At 33.2% G+C, this 27575-nt stretch overlaps 4 protein-coding genes across 6 annotated transcripts; 1 reads left to right on the top strand and 3 right to left on the bottom strand.

Moving 5' to 3' along the window:
* The first annotated feature begins 4467 nt into the window (after positions 1–4467).
* Positions 4468–9480, top strand: LOC112498302 (germin-like protein subfamily T member 2). The gene is made up of 2 exons (XM_025099040.2): positions 4468–5158; positions 9134–9480. Exons 1-2 carry the CDS (start codon positions 4468–4470, stop codon positions 9478–9480), a joined length of 1038 nt encoding a protein of 345 aa, XP_024954808.2.
* A 3287-nt stretch (positions 9481–12767) lies between these two features.
* Positions 12768–16028, bottom strand: LOC102623252 (transcription factor bHLH79). Its single transcript, XM_006476642.4, has 6 exons — positions 15371–16028; positions 14380–14574; positions 14060–14125; positions 13794–13862; positions 13620–13697; positions 12768–13130 (listed from the first exon to the last, which is right to left on the bottom strand). The coding sequence occupies exons 1-6, from the start codon at positions 15662–15664 to the stop codon at positions 13002–13004; spliced, it is 831 nt and encodes a 276-aa protein (XP_006476705.2). The 5' UTR covers positions 15665–16028; the 3' UTR covers positions 12768–13001.
* A 6130-nt stretch (positions 16029–22158) lies between these two features.
* On the bottom strand, positions 22159–24008 carry LOC102623551 (uncharacterized). Its single transcript, XM_006476643.4, has 2 exons — positions 22993–24008; positions 22159–22505 (listed from the first exon to the last, which is right to left on the bottom strand). Exons 1-2 carry the CDS (start codon positions 23683–23685, stop codon positions 22350–22352), a joined length of 849 nt encoding a protein of 282 aa, XP_006476706.2. The 5' UTR covers positions 23686–24008; the 3' UTR covers positions 22159–22349.
* Positions 24009–24468: 460 nt separating this feature from the next.
* LOC102623830 (uncharacterized) lies at positions 24469–27373 on the bottom strand. 3 transcript variants are annotated; one of them, XM_052437486.1, is made up of 5 exons: positions 26597–27371; positions 26103–26216; positions 25743–26030; positions 24893–25078; positions 24469–24858 (listed from the first exon to the last, which is right to left on the bottom strand). In XM_052437486.1, the coding sequence occupies exons 1-5, from the start codon at positions 27086–27088 to the stop codon at positions 24844–24846; spliced, it is 1095 nt and encodes a 364-aa protein (XP_052293446.1). In that variant the 5' UTR covers positions 27089–27371; the 3' UTR covers positions 24469–24843. The 3 variants fall into 3 exon arrangements, with proteins under 3 accessions (XP_052293446.1, XP_006476708.2, XP_006476707.2); XM_006476645.3 differs by having other exon boundaries at positions 24469–25078; positions 25746–26030; positions 26597–27373; XM_006476644.3 differs by having other exon boundaries at positions 24469–25078; positions 26597–27369.
* Between the last annotated feature and the right edge of the window lie 202 nt (positions 27374–27575).

Here is a 27575-nt window from a genome sequence, read left to right as displayed (position 1 = left end):
TCAAAACACTATAAGAATAGCGAATAGTGTTTGATAAATTTTTTAAAAATTTTTTCCTTATTCGGCAGCAGCTTTCATAGGGATGGCAATGGGCACCGCCCGCAGCGGGTTTGCCATTACCAAACCTAAACCCGCACAAAATTTAAATTACCAAACCCACCCGCAACTCGCAGCGGGTTTTAATTTTTTTACAAAAACCCACCCGCAGCGGGTTTTAACAATTACCAAACCCGCAATGGTATCCGGCGGATTTTTTGCGGGTTTCCGTATTTAAAATCACAAATGTTTAATATATAAATTTATAATAATAACCTCAAATTCCATATAACATACTCAATTTTATATTTAAATAATGTAAATGAAAAATTAAAATTTCCACATCAATTCAACACAAATTCTCAAATTTAAGTATAAATTACACAAATCCATTTAAAAAACACAAACTAGTATCTAAAAATAATAATTACATTTCATATTATCATTTAAAACAAGCTCCAAAAGAAGATATTCATTTCATTCACCACCATAAGCACCCATCCAACACAATGCCTATAATAATAATTAAGATTAATATTTTCAAATACTAATTCGAAGGAAAATGCCTTTAGTTTTCTTTAAATTATGACTTTAGAATAGGATATAGGCCACATACACACATACACAATTTTGAGCATTTGGCTATTTGGTAATTTAATTAATGACATTATTTTCTTTATACATTTTTAGATTAAAATTAAACTAAAAATATTTAAAAAAAATATTGCGGGTTTGGTGGATATCCATGCGGGTATCCACCGGATATAAGGTTAATACCAAACCCACCCGCATCCATGTGCGGGTTTTAATTTATAATACTAAACCCGCCCGCAACGGGTAAAATTACCCACAACGGGCGGGTTTGGGCGGGTGGGTTTGGGCGGATTTGCGGATTTGCGGGTACAATTGCCATCCCTAAGCTTTCATTTGGAAGCAGCTTTTGAAAGAATGTAGTAGGAGGACGAGGCCCCAGAGATTTTCTCTATTTAAAAAGGATAGGACGATGAGTGGACGACTTTATACCCAATTTTTTTTATTTGAAGAAGGGACATGGATGATTTTTTTTTCAATTTCTTATTCGGAGAAGGAACGAGAATGAAGTAGAATCTCATTCCCTCCCCATTTTCACGTTTTCTTATTTTAACTTTTAATTTTAATTTTTTTAGAATTATTAACTAATAATTAATAAAATTTAAATTGTAAAATACTAAATATTTTCATTTCAAGAATAGGCCGGCTGGACCCAACTAGGTGCACTTTTCTTCATTATAACTAGGACCAAAGTGAAAAGGGTGCATGATTCCGCGAGAAAACATAAGTAAATGAGCAGAGGCTTGAGCCTCCAAAGATAAGGGTACATGAACAGCCATTTGATCCGCATCAAAGTCTGCATTGAATCCCTTACAAACTAATGGCTGCAAGACATATCAAGGCCCGAACCATATTTCGGCTCGTAATCAAGCCATAGATGCCAATCGAAAATAAATAGGCACTCAAAACAAGTACATGCTCGAGCATCATTAACCAACTCCGTACCAATTTCGATTCATTTCAATCTGAACAATAATAATAATGCAAGTGATTTGGTAACATAGAGTATACCTGGTATGGGAGAAAAGAATCTATTTGGCAATAGATTAAATAAAAAAATTCGATAAAGCTTCATTGTTTCCTGGACTGGTTTTGGGCTTTTACTGAGCAGTTTAGGTGGAAGCTCATTCAATTCAAGAACAAAAAAAAGACATTATGATTTTTGAATCAGATCTTGTAAATAATAAATATAATTATTAGTTAATAATTTAAATACTTTGCAATAATTTAGAATTAAACATAGCACAAATTTGACAATCCCACATGTCCACAATTCAAAAATCAAACTGTGAGCCACTCTCTCACAATCTCACTCATCGTTTCCAAATTCTTCACGCCTCAGCCAGCAGCTAACTAGTCTTTATCTCATTATAGCCTAGTAACATGTCGCATCGCCATCTCATTAATTTAAATACCTATATCCATTTCATTTACTTCATTATTGATATAAAAGTTTTTTTTTTTTGTTATAGGATTATAAAGATTGACGAAGATGATTATTTTGATGATTTTTATTTTGGAGTGTGACTTTTGTAATGAATTAATGTTAATTGAAGATATATTGCCAAATTTTATTTAAGTTATGTATTTTAATATGATTAAATCGAACTCGGAAACTAAAAACGCATCAATTATTTGAGGATCGAAGAGTCTCTAGGATCTCCTGTTATGATTTTGGGATCCTCATCCCCTCATTCAAGCAATTTTGACTGAGACGGAAGGGATGGAGACATATACAAAATATCGGCTATGAGTATAGGGATGTCGGTCACCTCCCCTCCCCATTGCCACCCCTAAATAATAGAAAGGAAATAGATGGGTCATTAATGAGATTAGGAATTTTATTTTATTTTTTTCTGTTGCCAAAATGTTTTAGTTAATTTTTTCCATTTATGAATTTTAGTTTCCAATCATTTTCAGCGCAAAAGCAGATCATTCAAAAATTTGTTTGTTTAATATGCCATTGGTCTTTCTTAGCATAATTACATTGATGATTGCAAATATACGCCATAGCCTCTATTCTATATTTGATATGGAATAGGAATAATGGGGCTATCGATTTTTTTTTTTATGGTGGTTTAAAAATTTATATACACATACATATATATACACTCAAGAGAGGAAAAAAATAAAAGTTGCTAAATAGCATATAGCACATGTGATATGTGGGTGTAAATAATTTTCCAAAAATTTAAAACAGTGGCATGTTAAATGTAAGTTTAATTAGATATATATTTTTGTCTTTCAATGTAATTTCAATGGAGATTAAATCTGTAAATAAATAGAAGAGGTTATCAAAGGGTTTTGGAGGGTACCAATCCAAAACCAATAGTTCTGCTCAACATCTAACTATTTTTATAAAAAAAATAATAATAAAGGAAATGATAAGGGAATACCTAAAACTCAAATTTATTTTTAGATTCATATTTCTCTTAAAATTTAAATACGAGTGGCTAATTAAATAAAATTACTTTAAGACCACTCGATCAGGCCATTGAGCATGCACCGCATACCTCAAATTTATCAGCTCAATAGAAGCAAATTATATTACAAGCACTAGAAATTTCAAAATGTCCCTTAGTGTCTGTCGTAATTAGTTCCGTAGATGAGTTTTGATGATTACTCCATCTTGCTTTCTACTTTAATAAAAAGGATTCCATCTTCTTCTCATCTAAATTAATTAACTACACAGGATGCAACCTTGACACTGAATTTAACCAAACATATATTCTTGCAAACAGAATCATTAAGACATTCCAAAGTTCGAACGCTTGGCCAATAAGTTGTCAATAGAATATGTATGCATTTTGGAATAGCTTCAAGAAATTGATGTTATGGTGATGTTATGGTGATGGTGGAATTATTTTGTACGGCAAAATATTGCTTGCACGTCTCAATAATTCCACTTGTTTCGCGGTGAGATCGTTTGTTTGTTACTTTTTTTAATTACTAAATGATTAATAATTGGTGCATCCGGTTATGCCGTCAATGACTATGTTAAGTACGTACGCAAGCATTAAATTAACATTGTTATGATTCTGGAATGTGTTTTAAAATTGTATGAGGATATACACGTAATCAGAAGGAATTAAGGAAAGGGTACCCGTCTGGGGGGGATGAATAGCTCCATCTCCACATCAATGGCCATTTCATAGTTAATTAAGATAACTCAGTATTAAGATAGTCTGCTGACACTTAATGGAATTGGCTATCAAACTACCCTGCTGTTGACAATTGGTGGACTTGGTCATTGAGTGTACGCGCCCAGAAGGTTTAGCGTCAATTCTTGATGACCTCGAAATTACCTGATATTCATCGCCTACTTCACATCTCATTCCTGAAGATTGCATCTTAAGCTTTAACTTGCTTATGATTCACTAGGAAGCAAATCAAAACTCTTTAACCAACAATGAACGATTCCTGTTCATAATTATACTGACAAAGTACTCTATTCTACCTTTAAAATTTAATTTTTTTTTGGTTTTTCGAAGTAATGAAAATTAAACTACTTAACCATGGACATTAGCTGTCCCTCTGTCAGTAAGCCAAAACAATGAGACATTCGTTTTGGTTCAATTTCTTTCCCGGTTGCAATTGCTTGTGATATCACGTACCGCTTTAAATAATTTGTACACGCTATCCAAAATCCAGAAAGTCAACGATTAACCTCATCGATCGCCAATTCTAAGCGGCATTAGTATTTTACTAAATTCAGATTAATGTTAATCACTATTTGAGATTGGGAGTAGTATAAATAGATCCATAATCTTTCCTTTAAATCCCACAACTAAAGACAGCCTGCAGCTAACAATTGTGTAATTTCAGATTTTAACCACAGCCATGATATCTTCTTCCTCAATGTCACTCTTTGGGCTGCTATTCGGCCTGATAGTACTACTGATGCTCCCTTTCCCTTCCCGTGCAAGTGACCCTGACCCTTTACAAGACGTCTGTATTGCGGATTTGAATGCCACCATCTCTATCAATGGTTTCCCCTGCAAACCTGCTTCGAACGTAACTTCTGATGATTTCTTCACGGATTTTTCTAAAGATCCGACCACATTTGACGTCTTTAAGCGTGCAGTCACACTTGGTGATGTTTTTGGCTTTCCGGCGGTCAATACTCAAGGAGTTGCACTCTTCCGAATTGACTTGGATGTCGGCGGAATAAACCCGCCTCATACACATCCTCGTGGAACTGAGGCTGGTATTGTTACCAGAGGAACGGTGCTCGTAGGTTTAGTAACAACTAATAATACCTTTTTCTCAAAGGTCTTGACTCCCGGGAAGGTGTTCTTAATTCCTAGAGCACTGGTTCACTTCCAACTAAATGTTGGAAACGAGCCGGCCACCTTTATACCTATTTTCAATACTCAAAATCCTGGCGTTTCGGATTCAATCGGTACTCTATTTGACACAACGCCTCCCGTTCCCAATGAAGTGTTGACCAAATCTTTTCGAGTGGGTGATGATGTGATCAATACCATCAGAGCAGCCCGAGCTCAATCAAGCTGGATTAACATCCTCGATGGTCGATCGATATCCTTTATGTCTCACAACTAACGGATGAGATTTGGTGTGTGTACTAATTATTAAATAAAGATTAAAGCTGAGACAACCAATAATTATAGAATAAAGAAATAGTGGTGGCTATTTGCATGCTAAATGTACCTCAAATCGTGTATTATTATATACTTCTTCTTTTTTCTAAATTTCTTTTTATTCAAAATATATGTTAGATCATGAATATGTGAGTTAGTATTAGGAACAACAATTTGATCGAATTAAATTAATTACAACACGATACTCTTGACACCATCATACACACTTATTCAATAAGATGTATAAAATACATGAATGTAACCACTAATTATTAAAACTAAACTATCTCTGGTTTGTAATTTTTATCAATCAATCACTTTTTGGTGAATTCGCTAAAATCTGTTAATAATCTATGTCAAAATATCAATTTGCCCTTCATATTGTTTATATATGTTAGAAAACATTTTTACCCATTGAAGCAACCCCCCCCCCCCCCCCCCCCCGCCGCCCGAAACCAAAAAAAAAAGGGAGCTAGTTGGAAAGAATAATAAAAAGAAAAGAAAAGACGTGCTAATGAGTAACTCAATTTATTGGCTGTTTAAGTCAATTATTCTACTAGTTTTAGAATAATAAAAAGAAAAGAAAAGGCGTGCTAATGAGTAACTCAACTTATTGGCTGTTATAAGTCAGTTATTTCACTAGTTTTTCAATATAAGAGCACCATTAAAAGACTCTTTAAATAAGATACTTACATCTTATTTAAATAGTTATATTAGTAACAAGACTTTCAATGAGCACTCCAAATGGAATTGTCCAGAGAGCTCTTTAAATGGGCCCCTCTCTCTTTTTAAACAGTAACTTCTCCCTCTTTAAATATATTAATTGCAATAATTTTTATATCATTACTATGGAAATTGAAGCAAGAGGAGTACTATAAATATATGGTTGAAAAAATGGAAGTTAGTTTAATATAGTGAGAGAATTATTTGATTAAAATAATATAAATTTATTTATATTTGAAGAATTTTTTGAAAAAAAAAAATATTTTTTCACTCTTTAGCTTACCATATAAGTAAAGAAATAGGCATTTACAGAGTAAAATTAGAAATCTCTTGTTATGCTCTAAAAAGCACCGGGTCTCTTAATCGTTCTCTTTTAATGAAAACTTGGTGCACCAGGGCATGGAATGAATGAAATTAAATATTATTTACTGAAGCTTTCAGTTATCGGAGATGGCTAATGGCTGCTAGCCAACCAATAACCTTTGGCTCTAGGAATGAGTCGGCACCATCCCAAAGACAAATACGATGAGTTACGTTGCTCATTAGTTCCTGAAGATCCAATTAAGGAATTGGATAATTAATCGATCGTCATGAATTGGATAAGCCCAATGATCAAATCTCAATAAGCTACCAGCTGCAATCAGATTCAAATTTCCACGACCTTGAAATTACAGGTATTGAAACCTCATTGAAGATTCCAGACCTGGTTGTAAACTGTGTTTCAGTGCAAAGATTAGGCCGTTTGAAGTCAAGTTCGTTTAATCTTTCATGTTATTGAGGCCAAGGTCTAGTTTTAGAGTACGAAACGGTATTGCTAAGACTCAAGACTTGGGTTCGAGTCTCATTAGTTTGCATGTCTTAATAAAAATAAATTAAAAAAAGTCTTATCGTGTTTTTATTTACGAATGTCAACTCTAGAGAAATAGAATAGATGACTCCGGTAAAATATTTTGTACCAAAAATCAGTTTAAAAATTGAGTAGATTCTGCAGTTTATTGATTTATCACTTGACTTTAACAATAGGACTAACTGAGAAATCTTATTTAACAAGTCATAAATGTTCTCCCAGAGTTGATAGATTGGATAATTAATCGTCATCGACAAACTACCTAGCACCTACTAGGTAAATGTTTACAAATTCATTTTTCAATGACTTTGAAATCACCTCATATAGGAGAATAATAGACTACTTCAACTCCCTTTAATATGTTGAATTGTCTGTTTACGTAGGAATTGGTGTCCATAATGGGGTGCCCAACATAAAGAACAATGTAGAAGCTACTTCTAGATGGAGTTCCAAATGATTGATGTAAGTCTAATTGGACTCTAAGCGTTATAAATCTTTTGATTGACTTTTATCACTCTCTCGTGAGCTTATAAAAAATACGTCGAACATATTAGTGGGCTCTTACAATGTGATATGAGAGAATTTTCTATTCTCTTATTATCATTCGATCGTAAGCATACAGTAGCATGAGGATTTTCCTTGTTATTATATCCTCTGTCTCTAATAAAATTGACAATAATATAATATCGTTGCGATCTACTTCCGTATTCGAGAATCAAAAAGTATATTTTTGGATCTCCATTAATTGAATGCTTAATACGCATCTATCATTAGTCTCAAAGGTCAACTCTAAGAATTAATTAAACAAGAAGAAACAGTTCATTATCTTGACCTAGTACTTATGTAAAGTGTATCCAACAAATTTCAAACCTTTTCTAGCAGCTGCATATCAAAGCTATAGTTTATATTCCAGAGTCAGGTAGCCAAAACAATAAGAAATAACTTCGCACTCTCGCTTGACTAAGGATGGCAAAATGGGGGCTTGACACGGGCTTTTTCAAGCCTAGACCCAAGCCTATTAGAGGGAAAGTATAAGGGCCCATTGTGGACCTGCGCTAGGCTTTAGGTTGGGCTTGAGCTTTCACTTATTTTTTTAATTGTTGTAAACTTAAAATGAGTTAATAATCATAAGTTGATATAATCAACAACAAATTAAAGAAATTTCATAATAAATAATAAAGAAAGAAAAATGAAGTAAATAAAAGTTTAGATATTTAATTTTTTTAATAGTAGATTCTCTAATTCAAGCACCATCTTAATAAATTAACATTTAAAAGAGATTTTAATATTATAATATTTTTATTTTTATTTATATTTATTATTGATATATAAATTAGGGATTTACTTTTTTATTTTTTCATTATTAATTTTTTTAATTTTAATTTATTATTATCATTTATAATTTTTTTAAAATAGAGAGCTTGGACCTAGTAAGCCCCTGTCCAGGCCCTTCGTATGGAGGCTTGGGCCAAAGCCTGTTAGAATGGACCGAGCCAACCCAAACTTTTTTGCCATCCCCACGCTTGACCAAGTACATACTTCTACCACGTCCACCATTTAATTTTTTTTTTTATCACCATATCAAATTAAAAAATAGCTTAGAGGATCACTAATAGACTCTTCTAATTTAACTTTTTAAATACGTATTTGCTTATCTATATGGCAGTAGAAGAGTAAAAAAGAAATCATCTTCCATAAGACTCTTTAAATAAAAATAAGTATATCTAATTTTTATCAAACTTTTTTATCTATAAAAGTAATAGCGATTATAACAGTTCTCTCTTCATGAATTATGAGATAAAAAAATAATATAATACTAAATTAAATACTTTAAAAGACTTTTCAAATGAGATAGTGCTTATCTCTCTTCAATATTGAATTTTTGACTTTGTAAAGCGCGTGTTATCAGAGATCTAAGGGCATTACCAAAAGGCTGCTTAAATGAGATTTTACTACTTATTTGAAGAGACACATCAATAAAAAGAGTTTCAAAATACTATTCAAATGAAATAATGCTTATTCAAATGAGATAGTACACCTTCAAATGAGATAAAGATTCTGATCTTATAATTTACTATTATTTTGCCAATTAAATTCAAAGTAATGTTAATCACGCTTTGAGACTCCAAGAGTGTGTAAATAGATCCATCATCTTCCATTCAATCCTCCAACACAAAAAGACCTACAGCCATTGTGCAATTTAATTAGATCTTAACGACAGCCAGCCATGATTTCTTCTTCACCAGTGTCACTCTTTGGGCTGCTACACGGCCTAATAGTGTAATTGATTCTCCCTTTCCCTTCCCATGCAAGTGATACAAGACATCTGTTGCAGATTTGAATGCCCCCATCTCCATTAATGGTTTCTCCTGCAAACTTGATCTAGAAGTAACTTCTGATGATTTCTTCACGGATTTTTCCAAGGATCCGACCACATTTGGTATCTTTAAGCGTGCAGTTACATTTGGTGATGTTTCTGGCTTTCCAGCGGTCAATACTCAAGGAGTTTCACTCTTCCGAATTGACCTGGATGTTGGTAGAATAAACCAGCCTCATACACATCCTTGTGGAACTGAGGCTGGTATTATTACCAGAGTAAAGGTGCTGTTAGGGTTAGTAGCAAATAATAATACCTTTTTCTCAAAGGTTTTGACTCTCGGGAAGGTTGTTTCTAATTCCTAGACCACTGGTCCACTTCCAACTAAATGGTGGAAAAGAAAGGCTTTATTCATGGCTATTTTCGATACTCAAAATTCTGGCGCCTATTTTTATACAAGGTCCCTAATTTCCAATGAAGTGTTGATAGAATCTTTTCGGGTAAGTGATGATGTGATCAATGCCATCAAAGCGGAGCATCAAATTAATAATGGATCTTGCTAGCTTAACATCCTCAATACTTGATCAATATCCTTTGTTGCCTCACAACTAATGGATAACAATTATTTTATGCAATAAATTATTGAATAACGAATAAAGCCGAGACAACTATAATTATTGAATAAAGAAAGTGTGATAATTTTTTTAATTTTCCTTGTTTATCTTTCCTGCGATTTCGGATATGAAATCTCATTCGAAGCTTTAGACAAAGGTACCATTGAAATATTTGGGCCCTTATGGTATCTCGTACACATTCCGGCGAATGGCCGAGCAAAAAGTATGATTTTTTTTTTTCCTTGTTCCTTCTTCTTGTTCTTTTTCGACAGCATTATGTTGCTTCCACTGGCCCCATTTATTGGTGTTTCCTCATCATAGGCTTCAACTAATCGCTTTCCTGAAATTTCAGCCTCTCAACATGCGTTAATTTCACCCTGCAACAGTAATCCTGATATTGGGATGAAGGGCGCCTGCGACTATGCGTAATGCCAAAAGCGAACAATTTCTACTTTCTATCAATCTTACCCACGTGGTACCTTTCCTAAGCTTAATGGGTTTTCTGTGCATTTTCTGTTGAACAACAGTCGATCGCGGTCGGGGTGAAGGATACGAGTGAGAGATTGAATTTATAAGGAGAATCTAAATTTCAAGGCGTTGTTAATTCTTGTTTCTGAGGGATGATCAACGAAGGTCGTCATAAACAACTTACAGATTAGTGAAGTAGAACACTGTTTTGATAATTTTTTGCTAAAAGATAAAAAAAATAAATAAATAAACAGAATAACAGATGGCTGTAATTGACAAGTTTCTTGATATCCTCTTAAAAAGATGAGTTAACATACATGTTTTAAATATCTATCAACTTAAGTTTCTATGATATCAGAGTCTAGGCCTCAAGTTGATTATTTCTATATGCAAACTCTTCAATTCTTGCATGATTTTGGAGCTCTTGTGCTCTTTTAGCCCATTTTTTGGCCTATTTGTGAAGAAATATATTAAAATTCGTTTTAAATACTATTGTTGGATTCTCCTAATTCTCAGCTAAGCTTGAAGGTCAAGCGATTTTTTCAATAATGAGAATAATTTTTTTTTAAAAAAAAACTTCAAATTGCTTGTATTAGGAGAGGATTTCAATTATACTTTAATTGCGTCATAGTCTTGGAAATGAATTACAATTTTATTAAGATACATGATCGTTCTGTGTATTTGCCACTTATTCTAGGTGATGTTCATTGTTAAATTCGGAGTGAGGTGTCAAAGGGCCAGATTCTGTGAATTTGTGTCAAAAGTGTAGTATCACTCTGTCATCGATTGTAATTGATTCAGTGAACATCAAATTATGATATCAAGGTGGGAGCCGCCTATGTTGCAACAGTTGCAACATACCACTACTTTTGTCATTTTGTAATTTAACCATTGGATCCAAGGGCAAGAATGGTAAAAGCAAATCCAACGGTAGGGTATATTTATTTTGGTTTTTTTCATTGCAATCCCTCTTATGTTGTGAAATGCCAGGAAAAAATATAATTATTATTATTTTATTTATTAGATTAGTTGTTAAATGATATGAATAAAGAATAAGTATGAAATTTAAGAAGACTTTTATTATTAATATTAGGTAATTACAATGCATGGTTTAATACTCGTTTATTTATTCCACAAATTCATAAATATTTTGTAATTTATTAATTATTACTATCATTTCTAGATCTACTCTCATTATTTAAATTTATTAATAATTATATATTAATTATTATTTTTATATTAATTATTAATATATAAATATAATATTATATATTTTTAATATTATAATTATCATAGTAAAAATAAAAAATATAATTTAAATATATTTAATGTTTCAATTAAGACAAAAGTTAGCACACTGTAGTGAATTATATAATTGGCTACAATCTAACTTTTAAAACTTCCAAACATAGGTAAGTAATAAATTAATGTGAATAATATTATAACAATATACAATATTATGTTCTAAATACATTCTAATGGTGCGTTTATTAAATAAGAATTGAAATGAGCTAGAATTGTAATAAGGAATTTGAATGAAAATAAGTTATTTACTTGAGCTATAGGAATGGGAATCGGAATGAACAACATTCTCATTTATGTGTTTACTTTATTTTATAATTGGAATAGACTATTATAAGTTATTAAAATGCCATTTGTTAATTGTGTCCCTAATATTATTTGTATATATTATAATTAAACAATAATAATAATAAAACTAAAAATAATAATTATGACAATAATGTTAATTAAAACAAAAAATTAAAAAATTTAACAATAACAATAATAACAACAAAATTAACTGAAATAATAATATTAAAAATGATAATAATAAAAATTATTAATAAGTTTTAATAATAATAGTAATAACAACAATAATTAATAATAATAAAAATAATAAAGTTAATATATTTTAATAAAAATAATTTTAATAATAACAAGATAAATATTAATATTAATGAATTAATTACAGTATAATAACAATTAAAATAATAAAAGAAATAAATTTTAATAATAATAATGACAGTAATAATCATAAATAATAATAATTAAAATAAATAAAAATAATAAAATTTAATAGAAATAATCTTATATAATAATAATGAGGGAGCCCCTATGTTACATTAAATGTACCATACACAACTCACAAGAACCACACAAATTGTGGGACCCACATAATTGTGTGGTTCTTATTAGTTGTGTATGGTACATTCAATGTAACATAGCAAAATCCTAATAATGATATTAATAATAATAATAATAATAATAAATTAAAATTCTTTTCAAATGTCATTTTATTCCAAAAATGGACTTATATGTAAAAGTTTGTTACGTTTAGTGGCTATTGAATTTTGCAGAAAATATAAGGTAGTGTGGTGTAATCAAACACAAAATGACAAAAGTTGTTGTATGTTGCAACTGTTGCAACATAGGCGGACCCATCAAGGTGATTCTATGTTTACATTCTAGTTATTGTTTGATTATACTGGTGATGATTCATTGATAAATTTGTCTAAAGATGGCACATATTTCTTTAAGAAACAAAATCCTTCTCTGACAGAGTTGAGAACTGAATTCACTAGACAAATTTGTTTAAAAACTTAGAAATAGAGCACAGAGTATCCAGTCAAATAATACACATGAAGATGAGATGTATTTTCTACAAATGATATAATAATACAAACTTAAGAAGGGCCTTGCTTGTAGGAAGAAACCAACAGCACCTTTCCCCAATGAGTAAGGATAACAAACAGAACTAAACTTGCTGCTTAATCCACCGATTATGCAATGAGGTTCATTTAAAGCTACGTAGCCCTTTCAAAACTTCCACCAACCTGCATATGCAGCCAATCCTGTTGCGATCCTTGAGCATATTCTCTTGCTGTTTGTGACCCGAATATCATTCCCGTGGCATCAAATGCCTGTTCACCAAGCTAAAATACCAAAAACAAAGGATTAATTGTCTCTGAATTTCCAAGAAAACATTGTATTTGCTACATAATTGGCTATTATGATATATTGTTAACTGTCAAATGAAGAGGATACCCACAAGACTCAAAGTATCATTTCATGGCACAGGCTATATGTACATATCTTGAATCTTATTATATAGCCAGTAAGAAGAAAAATTCCGTTGCAAATAGTAATTCACACAGGGACATTATAGCCGTAGAATAGTTGAAAAATGAATTGGCAGAATCAGAATTATTTTCTCAAACTTTCACACCACTTTTGCATTCAGGAAGAAAAACAAGCATTATGTTGTATGCTGTTCCTTGATTCTTTCTGTTCTTCACATTGTGGGGCCATTTGCCCATGATATCATATCCTATGGGTTTCCCAACTACAAAACGTTGTAGTTTTGAGTTCAATGACACTCATGCGAGATCGAACGATTCTGGGTATTAAATTGATAGACTTACATCTTTTGGATGAAACCCTTCAATGGTAGGAGTCAAGTTCATCCTTGAATTAACAGCTTCTAACTTCATTGACAGGAACTGCAGAAGTAAGTCATGTATAAAGCAGAAGTTAAATGGTGTAAAGGAGACAAAAATGCCTTACGGTGGCAATAGACATAAGATAGATATTCATACCTCAACCTGCCGTTGTAGTGACTGAATGTAATTAATTATTTCATCGAGAACAAGAGCTTTTCCAATAACCTGCTTGTTGTTGAAATAAACAAATCATTCAGAGAAATTACTAAGTTGAAAGATGTTTTCATTGGGGACTTAAAATAAATCTACAACAATGCAAATAAACCGGAGTCATTATATTTTCCGTCTTGAGGTCAGTAATTTAAAATAACACCATGAACTGGCATTATATGATACAAAAGTTGTTCAATAACATCAGATACCTTATTGCATCCAGGGACCAGATCCTGCAGAATCTTCATCCTCTCGCTAATTTTTTCTCGTCTAGCCTGCCAAAACGATTACGCATATGTTATGCAGTATGTTTCATAATTGAATAAACTATGTAGCTGTACCATCTGTGTTTCAAAATAGAATAGCTGAAAAAAGAAAAGTAGTGTTCAAAAAAATAAAATAAACAAAGAAGAGAACATTCAACAATGACGACATTTCATAGGCCATAGCTGTCTATTAAAACTGTTTATTAACCACATGAAGCCTCATCTTTTGTAATTGACAGGTCGAGAGGACTGAAGTGAATTACTCTCTCTGCTAAACTATGGCTATCAGTAGCTTGGCCTCTTCTTGCTCTGACATGAATATAGTCTTTAGGTGGCTCAGAGGGTTTACTACTTTCAGCTGGCTTGTTACCAGCTGCAGAACTTGCTTCCACTTCAGCTTTTGAACCATTTTCATTTTTTGATCCCGATGTTTTCATCCATTTACCATTTGAATCATTCTGCAATAAACAGAAAATAAAAGCTTGAAAATCAAAATGGAATCAAATGATAATATGAACAAAGACCCAACTTGAATCACTCCATACTAAAGTCAGAACACAGATCAACCATCATTATCATGGCCAATGTACCTGAGCTCCACCAACATAAAAACCCACATTCTGAGAGTCAACCTAATAACTGTTTCTTTCCATTTCTGATTCATCTTATTCTACCCCCACCACCCACACACACACAAAAAAAGGCTAAACAATATTAAATCAAATTTTTCTTTCTTTTATTTTAATTTCAATCATTTACTAATAAATCAAATAGGAAGAAAGGAACAATAACCAGAATCTCAAATCTTAAAAATCTAAATATCTGGTAACTTTGAAAGAAAGGAAATCCTCCCGTCAATTGAGCGTCAAAAAAACCCAAAAAAAAAAAAACTAATTCAGATTTGTACAGACCCAAAACTGAATCCACACCAAACAATTATCACAAAAAGAATTCCTTTCTCTCAATCATTTGCTTAAAAAGCAGGCTCTCTAATTAGGTATGATTCAAGTCAATATCAATCTTCAAATGTTCCAAGAAAACCGCAATGGAGCTTAAACATAACAATCCAAAATACTTGTCCCAGCTCTCTCAACTTTAATCTAATCAAAACAAAACACATCCCTCAAAAATCTCGCTCCTTTTTTTTTTTTTTTAATGTTTTGTCTTACTTTTATTTTTTCAATTAACCACCAGACAAATTCAAACACCCCATAAATTTACTAAAAAGTTAATGGAAAATAAAATTATACGTACCAAGTCATTGGCACTACTAGTAGTAGAAACAATCTTAGAAGATTCATCTTCAGAGCTCAAATCCCTTCTCTTTCTGCCACACCCACCACCACTCTGCTCAGTCACTGTTGATTCCCCCATCGACCCATCTCTGAGAGCCGAACTTTCCCCGAACCCATGACCCATATTCCCCATTCGAAGACCGGCATCACCGGCACCGCCATTGTTGATTGGAAAAGGCCAAATCTCTGCCAAACTGTAGGATGAAGGGTTGGCAGCAGAGAAGGAAGACTCGTTTACAAGCGGAGGATCCATTTTAGTGACCCGGGTGGGTACATTAAAAAGGCGGATTGGGATTCGGATCCAGGCACTCGAGGCCCCTGGTAGATGAGAGAAAGTTTGGATTTTGGAGAGTTTGTGAGCGAGTGAGTGAGTGACTGACTGAGATGATGGGGTTAGTTAAGAAGTTGATTAGGAGATAGAGACAGATGATAGAGATAGAGAGTGAAGGCTTTTTAATTTGTGATTTTTAAAGGTTGAAGTTGATGCAGATGGAGATGAAAAGAAAAAGCTGTGACTGTGTAAGACTGCTGATGAGGTTGGTCTGTGTCCGAGTGTGATTTTCTTGGCCAGGAGGCACCCCGGGGGGTGCGTACTATGCCCCCGGGCTTTCTAGTTTTTTTTCCATTTTAGTTTAATTTTTCTTATCATTAGTTCTTATTCTTCAATTAATATTTTTGAATCCCATCTTAAATTATTTTTTATAATTTTATCAAGATCTCCATATTGGAATACTGTATTAAAAAATAAAATAAAAACGTGTGAAATGGGGGCTCAAACATATCCATCCAGAATTAGAAAAAAAAAAGTTGAAAGAAAAATTTTACAAATTATATATAACAGAGAGAAAATGAAAATTGCGGTGCGCAGTGCGCACAAGGCACTTTGTAAGACTTTTTACCTTCACTTGCTAATAGATTTTTAAGAAGACGTGGGGAGTAGCACTATAGCAGAGCAGGGTAATTGAGTGAGGTTTTCTCGGAGGATCGAAGGGGTGTAATATTAGAATCACTCTCGTAAGTACATAAGTCACCGTACGCGCTTCAAGAACTTGCCACATTTACGAAGGGCCATTTCGATGACTCATCAACTCGCAATTTAGCTAGTACTTAGTTCTCATACACCCAAGAGAGTATACCAAATTGCAGATGGAAATCATGGGATCACGCGCCGCAAGTACTCTGTACAAAGAGGGGAGGCACAACATCAGTTAGATCACACCCGGTTAGGCATCTTGTCCTTTTTTTATTTTCTTTGTAATAAAGCAATTATGATTTGCTACATTTTAATTTCTTTTTTAACCGAAAAAAAAAGAAAGAAGAAGTTGCTTTTATGTGGCCAAAATTGTAAATTTTTTTTTTTGTCTTAACCATTCGATGTCCGGCGACTATATTGGGTCCGATTACTCTGGATTCGGGTCGGGTGCCAATAAAGCCCTGCCAATGAGAGAGGGACTCTCAGGAGACTCGAACTGGGGAGCAAATCTAATCGAGCCACCTAAGGGGTTCAGCCGGCGCCAGTTGAACCAATACCTCGTTGGTTCAAAATTGTAAATTTTTTTTTGGTTAATACTAGTTAATTATTTTTTGAGGAAAAAAATCACTCTGTTAATAATTTAACATGACATGCCATGTTCTTTTATGACTCAACTGTATACCATCATATGATGTAGCTGCAAATCACCATTTAAGCAAATTTATGTGAATAGAATTGAAGTAAAAGGTGACTTTGGTTTTGGAACAATTACCTTCCCAAAGATCATGGGCAGCTAGATTAAACTTCCCTAAGTATCATATATATATATCACTTTATTAATGAGAATTTCTTGAGTGGATGGAGCAAAATGAAAATCTAAAATTAGGTTTAATTATGAGACATGTATAATAACTTAGTTATGAATAATGTCCTTTAAACATATCCTTCTACTTGTTTTATCAAGACGGCTTCGTATATTATGCATTAGAGTTGAGAGAAGCTTTCAGCTTAAGGCACAAACATCAATTTCTGCTTAACCCTTTATTAATTTTCTATGTATCTTCTTGCTCGTCACAAATATGAAGTGCCATACTGTTGCGCCTAACTTGCCTAGCAAAAAATTGTATACTTGGCTAATTAAGCAAGTAAAATTAATCACTGGAAAGCGTCCTGTTTGCATCCCTAAAACAAAAGGAAACGATGCATCTTCGTACCAGAAAGCAAAAGCAAGTGGATTGTGACGCCGATGCATGCCTTTACTTCATGACATTCTCTTCTCAGATGGGTTTTAAAAACGTGATCCAAAACTTTCGTCTTTGGGTTGAAGATGTGAAATTTTCCTTGCAATACCATCACGTCTTGTCCACCTCATTGAATCGGAAAAAATTCCACATGCTAATGGGTCGGTAAAGTGATGTGCCCCTTCTGAGTAAGTTCCACTGTTACATCGATCCGTCATGTCAAGTTTACGTGGCAGATCATAAAGCTTAGTCCAACGAGGTGGAAGGAACACAAGTTATTATCATGAACATTTAATGTCTCGTTTGATTGCTGGATGAAGAATTATTGTAACTGCATTTGTTTATTTGCCATCGCAAAAGGATTCTACAACAGCCTCAAATACTACCAGCTAACAAGGTCGAGGAAACTATTAGTGCACCCGTACACTAACAGTGTGATTAAGAAAATGAAACGAAGCGGGGTCACTTTGGATAAAACTCATTGAAACTTAGAAAAAAATAAATAATGATAAAGCGTCTCTACTTTAGGACAATATCTTCTTTTCTGATAAGAACTTTGCCATTGTGTGATGCCAAATAAGATGTCTACATTTGGCTACCTTAGAAATTGAAAGTAGGATGATTCAAATTTTCAAATTAGATTCCTCAATTATGTTTTCCGCATAATAGAACTATATATAGCCAATGCTTAAATACAATGGCGGTGCCAGGAATTTAATCTATCGGGGGCTAATTTAAATAATAATAATAATATAATTTACAAATAGTCAATAAATAACAAGTATTAAAATAAATATTCATTAACATATTCATTCAATATATTTATAATTGACTTCGACTTATTTTCATATGTTAAAAATGTTGAAGAATAACTTTATCATTAAGAATACAAAATAAACATTTTCTATATATACAACAATAATATCACTCAATTATTTGATTTCACATTCGATTTTTCACAAAATTCATAGTTGATTTTTTTTTTTTTTACTGAAGTTATGACGACTAGTAAAATCAATAAATAAACTAATGAATACAATTTATCCTTTTTAGTATCAATTATTTTTCTTCTTAGCTTGTCAATCCTTTTTAATTTTGAAAATTTGTTATCAGAACCTACTTTCATAATGTATACGTCAAGTTGAATTTTAAGTACCATAAGATCCATTGAAGAAAAATCATTTGGATTAACTCAGTAAGGTTAAGTAGTTTCTGTTTTTTTTAAGCAAGGAGAGTTAGTAGGGCCCGATGAACTTTTTTCTTAGTGGATTGGAAGTGTACAAATATATACTTAATATTTTAGTTATTTTTAAATTTTAGCAAGGACTTTTATGATAAATCAAATTAAAAATGGGACAATATCTAATTAAATTTGTAAATTTTAAAAAGCCAGCCATAATGTGGCGCCGCCGTTGCTCAAATAGGGATTATACAAATATAATAACGGCCCTTATTACCTTACATTATTATGTAAGGTACATAATTGACCCACAACCGTTTAATGAAAATCCAACGGCTATAATAATATAAAGAAACATAATCTTATTTTTTCACAGCCGTTGGATTTTTATCGAACGGTTGCAGGACAGTTATGTACCTTACATTTACATAATAATGTAAGGTAACAAGCTCTATATAGTAACTGCAATCCTTAAATCACATGTCAGTCAAGCGGTAAACTAGGCTTTCAAGCTCTCTATTTACAAAAATGTGGAGTTACATAGACATGGTCCTGTAAAATTTTCTTTTTTTCTTTTTTGTACAAACATGAACATATCAGTAGATTGTAATATATAATATTAAAAAAAAATTAGACATGAACTGGGACGAATCATTTAATTATTGTGTATCCAGAAGAGTAGACATTTGTTTTCGTATAGGGAAGGCAAGGTACTAGGCAGACGTAGTTTGCAGAAAATGAACGTCCAGGCTCCAGCATTGGATCTGCTGGGCCAGGCTTTGGAAATCATTATTTAAGTCATGGGTCAGGCTTAAGTCACAGAGCCCAGCTCAGTTTGTTTAAAGCGACGTTACGTTACAGGCTATGGCAAACAGAGAGCTAAGCTAACCCCAGCAGCAGAGCCAGGTGCCCCACTCAATGCTTGATTTTGATTGGGTCGTTGACTGAAGAGTAAAGGGACTCATTCTTCGAGCTAAACTAATAAATAGTACGTCAGAAGTGTCTGGTAACAGTCTCCTCGCGACTCCACTGCATCAATGACAGAACATTAGAACTCGACTTAACTCGGCATTGATTGTGTTTTGAGGCCTCACGTCTTATATTGATTAAAAGCTCAATTCACTTGAAATTGTTTAAAATCTGAGAAATCTTGATCCTGATTGATGCAACACTAAAGGAAACAAGACGAGCCGATCACACTCACACGGTCTGGTGCAACAGCTGATCTAAAGGTTTCAGAGCTCCATTTATGGACCTACAAAGGATTTTTCCTTGTGGAAGAACAGTAACTAAATACACAGCTACATTTGCATCACAGAAAGCGAGGGATAACAAACCTCTGCCATAGATAAGACGAAACATCTCATGAAATTTGCCGTTCAAATGAGGATTGGAGCTGCCGCTACAGTACAAGCATCACTCAAATACGTGTACGATGGATGAACATGACATAGTTCCCAAAGTAAAAGCCCTTGCAGGAAACAACCGTGTTGTCAGAGTCAGAATTGAAACGTGAAATCATTGACGTGGCGGACCCTCTCTGCAATCTGTTGTTAATGAGGGTCCTGCTGGAACTGTGGTTAACGACAACACAATGCTACTCTGTATCACGAAACTTCACCTTCTAAATTGCAGACTACCAAGCGATTCCGCTCCCTCATCATATATGATGAGAAGAACAAAGAACAAACTTTAAGGACGTTATGATAAAAAGCAATGTCTAACAGATTAGATCATTTAAAACTGCCAAATCATGGAAATTGAATAATAATTTTTTTTTTAAAAAAAAAAAGTAAAATTTTTCATTTCCTATTTTTTTTTAGCAAAAATAAAAAACATAAAAAGAGTGTGTTCAGCACACTGTATTGTATTATATTGTATTAGCCTTATTGCATTATGATACATTACATTAGGGTTTATCCTATTAAGTTATAATACAATATCATGTTTGGTGTAATATGAACGTATATAATATTACTTTGTGGTATTATTTATCTTAATATTAAAACATGATTTAAAAAATTTATGTTTGGTGTATTATATACAATATCATGTTTGGTGTAATATGGACTTATATAATATTACTTTGTGTTATTATTTATGTTAATATTAAAACATGATTTAAAAAATTTAATATTTTAATATCATATTATTACATAATTTAATTTTTTTATATTAGTTATTATAATATAAATGATAGTGTAAGGTAAGTTACATTATATTATAATAAAATATAATATTAACATATAATTGTTTAATTTAAGTTTAGTATTTTAGTAGACAGTAAATAATTAAATAATTAAAATACTTTTTACATATTTAAAGTTGAATAATTAGAATGATTTTATATTATAAAAGTAAATTAATATATTATCACTTATTTATTAAATTTTTGCGGTTTATTTACATTTTCTATGTTAATATTATTGTTCAAAATCAAATTTTATTTAAATATAAATATAAATTCATTATAAATTATTGAATAATAAAAGTAAAATAATAAAAATGTAAAATATGAACAATATTTTAATGCACTACAACCTAAATAAGAGATGAGTTGGACTATTAGAACCCCTTCTTTGATTTTATAAAACTCCTGTGATATTATAATTATATTTAAGGACAAATATAAATAGAATCTTAATCTCATTTATATTTTCTTTCTCTCTTCAATTTCATTTTGCTTGCACAATATAATTTTTTTTAATCATTAGAATAATCTAAATTTAAGAAGCAAATTTTTTAAGACAAAATAATACTCTTGTAATATATGTAGCAACAAAATTAGGATACAAGATTGAGAGAAAATAAATTAAATAAAATTTTATCTCACTACAAATAATTTTTTAAGGATTTTCAAACTAATTGTTGCACCCAAAGTTTACATGTACGGTAAAATTGTATTGGACCCATAAAATATTTAATATTTGATAAGATTTTTCTTACTTTTTTCTTTTAGATTTTTTTTAGAAATTAAATGATAAAGAAAGTTTGAAGAGAGGAATATAATTATTAAGACTGAAAGAGTGAGAAAGTTATTAGAAATTGTAAAATTTATAAATAAAAATAGTGTTTATTTAGATAAATAGTACTTTTAGCATTAAATGAAATATAATTAAAAAAGAGGTTTAAAAAAGATTTTGAAGGGGGGCTAATAGTCCCACTCACAAGAATTTATTTTATGTTCATTTTATTGTATTAGCCATTATTCTGATGCAATACAATACAATTCAATTAAAAATTTTAGTCAAACATGAATTAACATAAAAAAAAAAAAATTAATACAATAAAATACAACATAATGCAAGCGGCTAAATATTCCCAAAAATTACTTACTAGGGAGACTAAAACAATAAAGTAAACTACTCTATGATAAATTAGAAGTGTAGAAGTGCTTTTTCATTAGTACCTAACCTAACCTCATAGCCTGCGATGGCCTAGAAACCTTTGATGGCCAAAAAAATCATCAAAAGTCAACAAAATATAATAAGTGCACGGAGTAAGGAGGGATAATGGTGCATATTTTAACATGAAGCCATGCGCTTCAATCAGCTCGCTGTACAGTGGTCTTAAACAAAAGAATGTACAATTTTTGATCCATTGAAAAATACAGAAACCCACCCACTGAATGCGTGACGAAAGAACCAAAACTTGTCCCCACGATGCAGTGCCATGCCGGCCCATAAACCTCATCAAACTCCTGCAGAAAAGTCGCAGCCGTGACCACAAACTCATTAGTTCAGTTCAATGTCTATTAAGAAACACGGTCACCCCCCACTTTCTCTTAACAAGATTTTTTAAAAATATTTTTTATTTTGAAAGATTTTTAAACTCATCTTATTTAAATAAGAATACAATTGAGAATACAATTTACATATATATATAAAGAATTTCTTTTTCTCTGAAAAGTAATCACTATATGTAAAAAGATCAAATTTACTTATTTACATAACACAAAAATTAATTTTTTTCTATAAGTAAATAATTTATAATTGAGAGAAATAATAAGCCAATTTAGAGATTAGATAATATTAAGGTATTAAGTGTGAGAAAAAATATTAAAATAACTATAATAATTTTTTCTCTTTACATTCTTGACAATCATAGATTAAAATTTGCTATCACTCAAAAGCTCATTATTAAAAAAAAAAAAAAAGTGACAAATGTAAATTAGTGAAAGTTCTTACCTTCTTCAGAGTGAGTGCAAGGGTTTTGGCAGTGAACTTTTCTAAGCTATCATAAGTTTTTCTTGCACAATCAACAGCATGGATCTGCATAAATGGCGGCATATCAACTGAAACAATTTTCACACCACAGCTTGCAAGAACATCAGCCAACTCCACTCGTGAGCCACAGAAGGATCTCCTTCTTCCAAATGAAACTGAAACTCTCTTCAAATCTTTCACTTCATGTTCTAGATCCTTCTTCACATCTTTATCCTTCACAAACACTAATTTTTTACTTTCAAGTCCCTCTTCACAATCGAAGGCCCCCATATTTAAACTGTTCACCGACCCTCCTTTCGCCGATTTCTTGAGCTCCTCTTTGGATGCTTCCGTCGTTCTTCTGCTCTCTTTAGCTTTTCTCTGGGGCTGTTGCTTGCTTGGTTTATTGAGCAAGAATCTGGAGATATCAGAGTCGGCAGAAACAGTCATGGCTCTGGCTTGCAAATGGATGTCTTTGCTAGGTGGGTTGACGATTTGTTTTTGAGATGCACGTGCTTCGTTGCGGTAAAGATTCAATCTTGACCAGTTATTGCTCATATAATAAAAAGGTTTAGATGATCTAGGGGCATCTAAATTTGTTTCTGTCGGGTGACTGGTTTTGGTTTTGGTTTTGATTATACTTTTGGTGTTAGACCTTTTGAGAGTGGGATCCATGGACGAGTTAAGCGGGTCTGGGGCTGATGCTATGAACGTGCAGCGTGCTTGTGTTATTTTGTTTTGGCTGGGTGAGGTGTTTAGGGATAAGAAGGAAAAAAAAAAAAACTGATGAAGGCAGCAGTAGGCAGAGTAGTTTGTTGTGTTGCAGACTTGGAATTTGCCTAATTGTTTTGGGGTTGGATTTGGAATAGTAAATTTGAAGGGGCCTTAGGCCAGTGATATGCTGGGGTTCCGTGGATTGGGACTTGTGTGGTGAGATCAGATAGATGCGATCTAAGCCCAACGGCTGTTTTCTTTGTTTGCTCTTATTATATCCAACATGCTAAAGAAGTGGAGGTAACGGAGGTGTGTGATTTGTTGACCATTGACTTTATCTATTTGAAGAAACAATCGGATGGTTTAGGTTGTACTGTAAGCTTGCTGCTTACGAAAGTTACTGAGATTGAGTGTGACCAGTCGCTGAACGGCCAAGTAGGTAGTAATCGAAACAGTCCGAGTATCAATCCAGTGACTAAAAAATCTCTGTGGGGGCTCGCCTATGTTTCATCCTCAAATTTGTACAATCGTTTTCAATTTTCACAAGGAACTTTGTTTGGTCCATATCCATTTGCCCATTCGTGGTGATACTTCATGAATTTGCTTAGTTCATTTTTGTATTATTAATGGAAGAAAGGCAAACACAAACATGTGCTGGCCCATACGTCTATCCAGACCAAATCTTTTGTAAAATCTATACCACGACTTTTCTTAATCCTTTTCAATAAGACGTTTTGTCTGTCATTGAGAAGAAAAGCAAATCAGCTATAACATATCGAACATGTAGAAAATAATGTACAAAATGTAGATACATTGCGTTTCTTCATTCTCTCATACCTACAGCAGGGCTATGTAATGGCCTGGAACAACATTGAATTTACAACTCTCGCAACTTTTGAGACTCAGATTCAATTACTTGGCTTCAAGAGATTGGAGTTCCAGCAGTACTTGACCTGACAAACTAACATGGTACTGCAACGGGTACATTCTCATTCCTCTAGAGTAAGGTTATAATAGTTGAAGTGGTATCCAGCATGCTATGTGATCCCAGGAGATCTATATCACCGTCAATATCTAACCTCAAGTACAGAAAAGCATAGTGGTGCAATCACATAGCTTCTAATTCCATGGACTTGGTTGTCGAGCATAGCTTCTAATTCCATGGACTCGGCTGTCGAGCATCTCTAAATACGGATGTGCCACCTGATGCTGCAGGGGAAGGAGAGGATGCAACATAATTTGTGCCCGAAACACATACCGTGGGCAGATTCCCAGAATTCCCCTGATGGCCAGGAGGAGCAAAGCGCGATGGACTACCAGTGACTGCCAAACTTGCTCGAGAAGGGTGTGGAACCTAGATGCAAGCGAAATAAATGAATGATGGATCTCACATACTCAAAAGATTTGGGTAACATGGAAAAGCTGGCAGCAATTAATAAATCTTTACACTCATCCAATGTTTCATTTCATGACACAGTTTCATACAAGAATTTACAGATACAAAACATTGACAATATATGAAAACCATGCGTGCATGTGTATATTGAGGAATATTAAAAATTTTTAAGGACTCTAAATGAATATTTGTTCCAGTAAGATTTGTCGTCAACATTCAGAACTAAAAAATTTTGCAGTTCATAAATTAAACAAAAAGCTACCAAGTAATACCATTTAATAGAACCCAGATAGTAGTATATACTGCTTTTCTGAATAGCAGGCCCAAGTTTCCATAACTATTGAAGTTTTCTTAGAACATTATAACCTAGATAGTAGCGGATATTCCATCTGATCATTCTCTCAATCATACAGTCACAGTGTTCTAAGAAAACTTCACTAGTTATGGAAACAGAATGATCAGTTGGAATCCGTTCCTTCAATATATGATCATGTTAACTACAATTCTGCAGTAAAAAGGGGGGACGGATTCAAACAGATAAGCAGTAGCATGCATGACATTTCACTAAATTTTCAAACAGATAAGCAGTAGCATGCATGATAGTCATTGATACGTATGCTACCACATTATGTTGAAGAATGGTGGGTCTTCTAAGAGGAGATTCTGAAGATGGAGACATGCTGCTCATTCTGAGCATATGGCGTGAGTGAGCATTTTGGTTTGAAGCATCTTCTGCTTCTGCCCCTTCTGTGTCGCCAACAAGATTTGCCTCTGAGCCTGTCCTAGGTGTAGTCTGTCTGGCCATCAACCCAGACTCACTTGTGACATCCACTTGAAGTGGACCAGTAGGCCGAATCACCATTCCTTGAGTACAATTACGTCTCTTTAGTTCCTCCTCAGCATTCAATAGCTGCCAAAGACCAACAATTAGCTCCAAAAAATTTTCATCTTAACACAAGAAAAGTATGAAAACAAAACTTACTTGCTTCAGAGCTTGCACTAGATTATGCTTTTTGGCATTCAAAGTTTCCAGCTTCTCCTCGATTTCCTTTTTCCGTTTCTCTTTACCATATAGCACATCCGGTTTATTACTTGTCTAGCAAGCAAAAGAAATACAAGCCATCACCAAAAACAGCCCAAAAGAAACAAAAACACATGGCCTAAAAATCATTTTGGGATTTTTCTTCCAGATGAAGCTCAAAACCAAATGATTCTAGTACCCAAATCAACTAGGCCACTCGTAAAGTATCAAACAATTTTATCTCATTTACATTCACATTAACAATAATTCCGAAACATATCTAGAGTTAAAATTAATTACTTCTCGATTTATTAATATTTTGGTGATTTATATTCATTAATAAACCAAACTCCAACAAAAAAAAGGGTTCTTTTTTTCAAAATAAGAGTCCAATAAAATGACTTAAAATGAGTGAAGTTTTTTATTTATTTTTTTAACTTTCAATGTCTAAATACCTGTACATTAGGGTTAGACGCAGGGTCAGCCGATTCAACGGGTTCAGCTGCTTTCTTAACCACATCCAAAGATTGCAGTTTCTCATCACCATCCACCTTAAAAACCGCTGCCACCTCTGCATCATCGACCGGTTCCGGTTTCTCCGAACGATCTCCATCGTCCAATTTCCCCCGATCCATGATCTCTTCATTTTTAACATTTCGTTCTTCCTCTCGACAATTACCCTCTTTACCCTCATCTAACTGAACCTGAAGCGACGACCCATTAGGTTTAACGGCTTCGTCTTCTTGTTTACAATTGGAATTAGGGTTTGAAGTGATGGCGTTACCGGCGGCGAGGGAGTGTTGGCGGAGGCGAGAGAGGGCTCTGTTGCGGCGGTTCAAAAGGGTTTTGAAATCTTTGAAAGAGATTCTCGCTGCCGGCATTAGCCATCGACGAGGCACGTCTGGGACCCTGTGAAGGTTCCCTCTGTAAAGAGATAACGCCACCATCTTTATTCTTTATGAAACTCAACTCAACCGCCTAGTCTTCAACCTTCGATTCTCGTTTCGTCTCTGTCGAGTCTTTTATCTCTACGCATATTGTCATTAAAAAGTCTACACTTTCGCGGTCTCCAACTCAACTGATCGTCGGTTATTTTTGGTTAACGTAAACGACTGGTCATGTCCAACCAAAGTGATTATTTACTAATGAACTTCATTAATTCCTACTTAATATTTTACAAAATAAGAAGTATCTATTTTCTTTTCTTAAGCTTAAAAATAATCGGAAACCACCAATTGGTCGGGTGGTAAACCATTAGTTCTTATAGGAGTCAGCTGTTAGTGCATATATTACTTGAATCGATTTTTTTTTTTAACATATAGAATTATTAATAAGTTGTGCAGTTAACATTGAAATAGGCTGTGCAAAGACAAGTCCGTAATAGAGACATTTGATGGCATTTTATAAACATAGGGTTTGAATTAATTATGAATA

Source organism: Citrus sinensis, chromosome 3, assembly GCF_022201045.2.
Source record: "Citrus sinensis cultivar Valencia sweet orange chromosome 3, DVS_A1.0, whole genome shotgun sequence".
NCBI classification, from domain to species: Eukaryota; Viridiplantae; Streptophyta; class Magnoliopsida; order Sapindales; family Rutaceae; genus Citrus; species Citrus sinensis.
The sequence above is the reverse complement of the archived record's forward strand: the minus strand, read 5'-3'. Positions and strand labels throughout refer to the sequence as shown.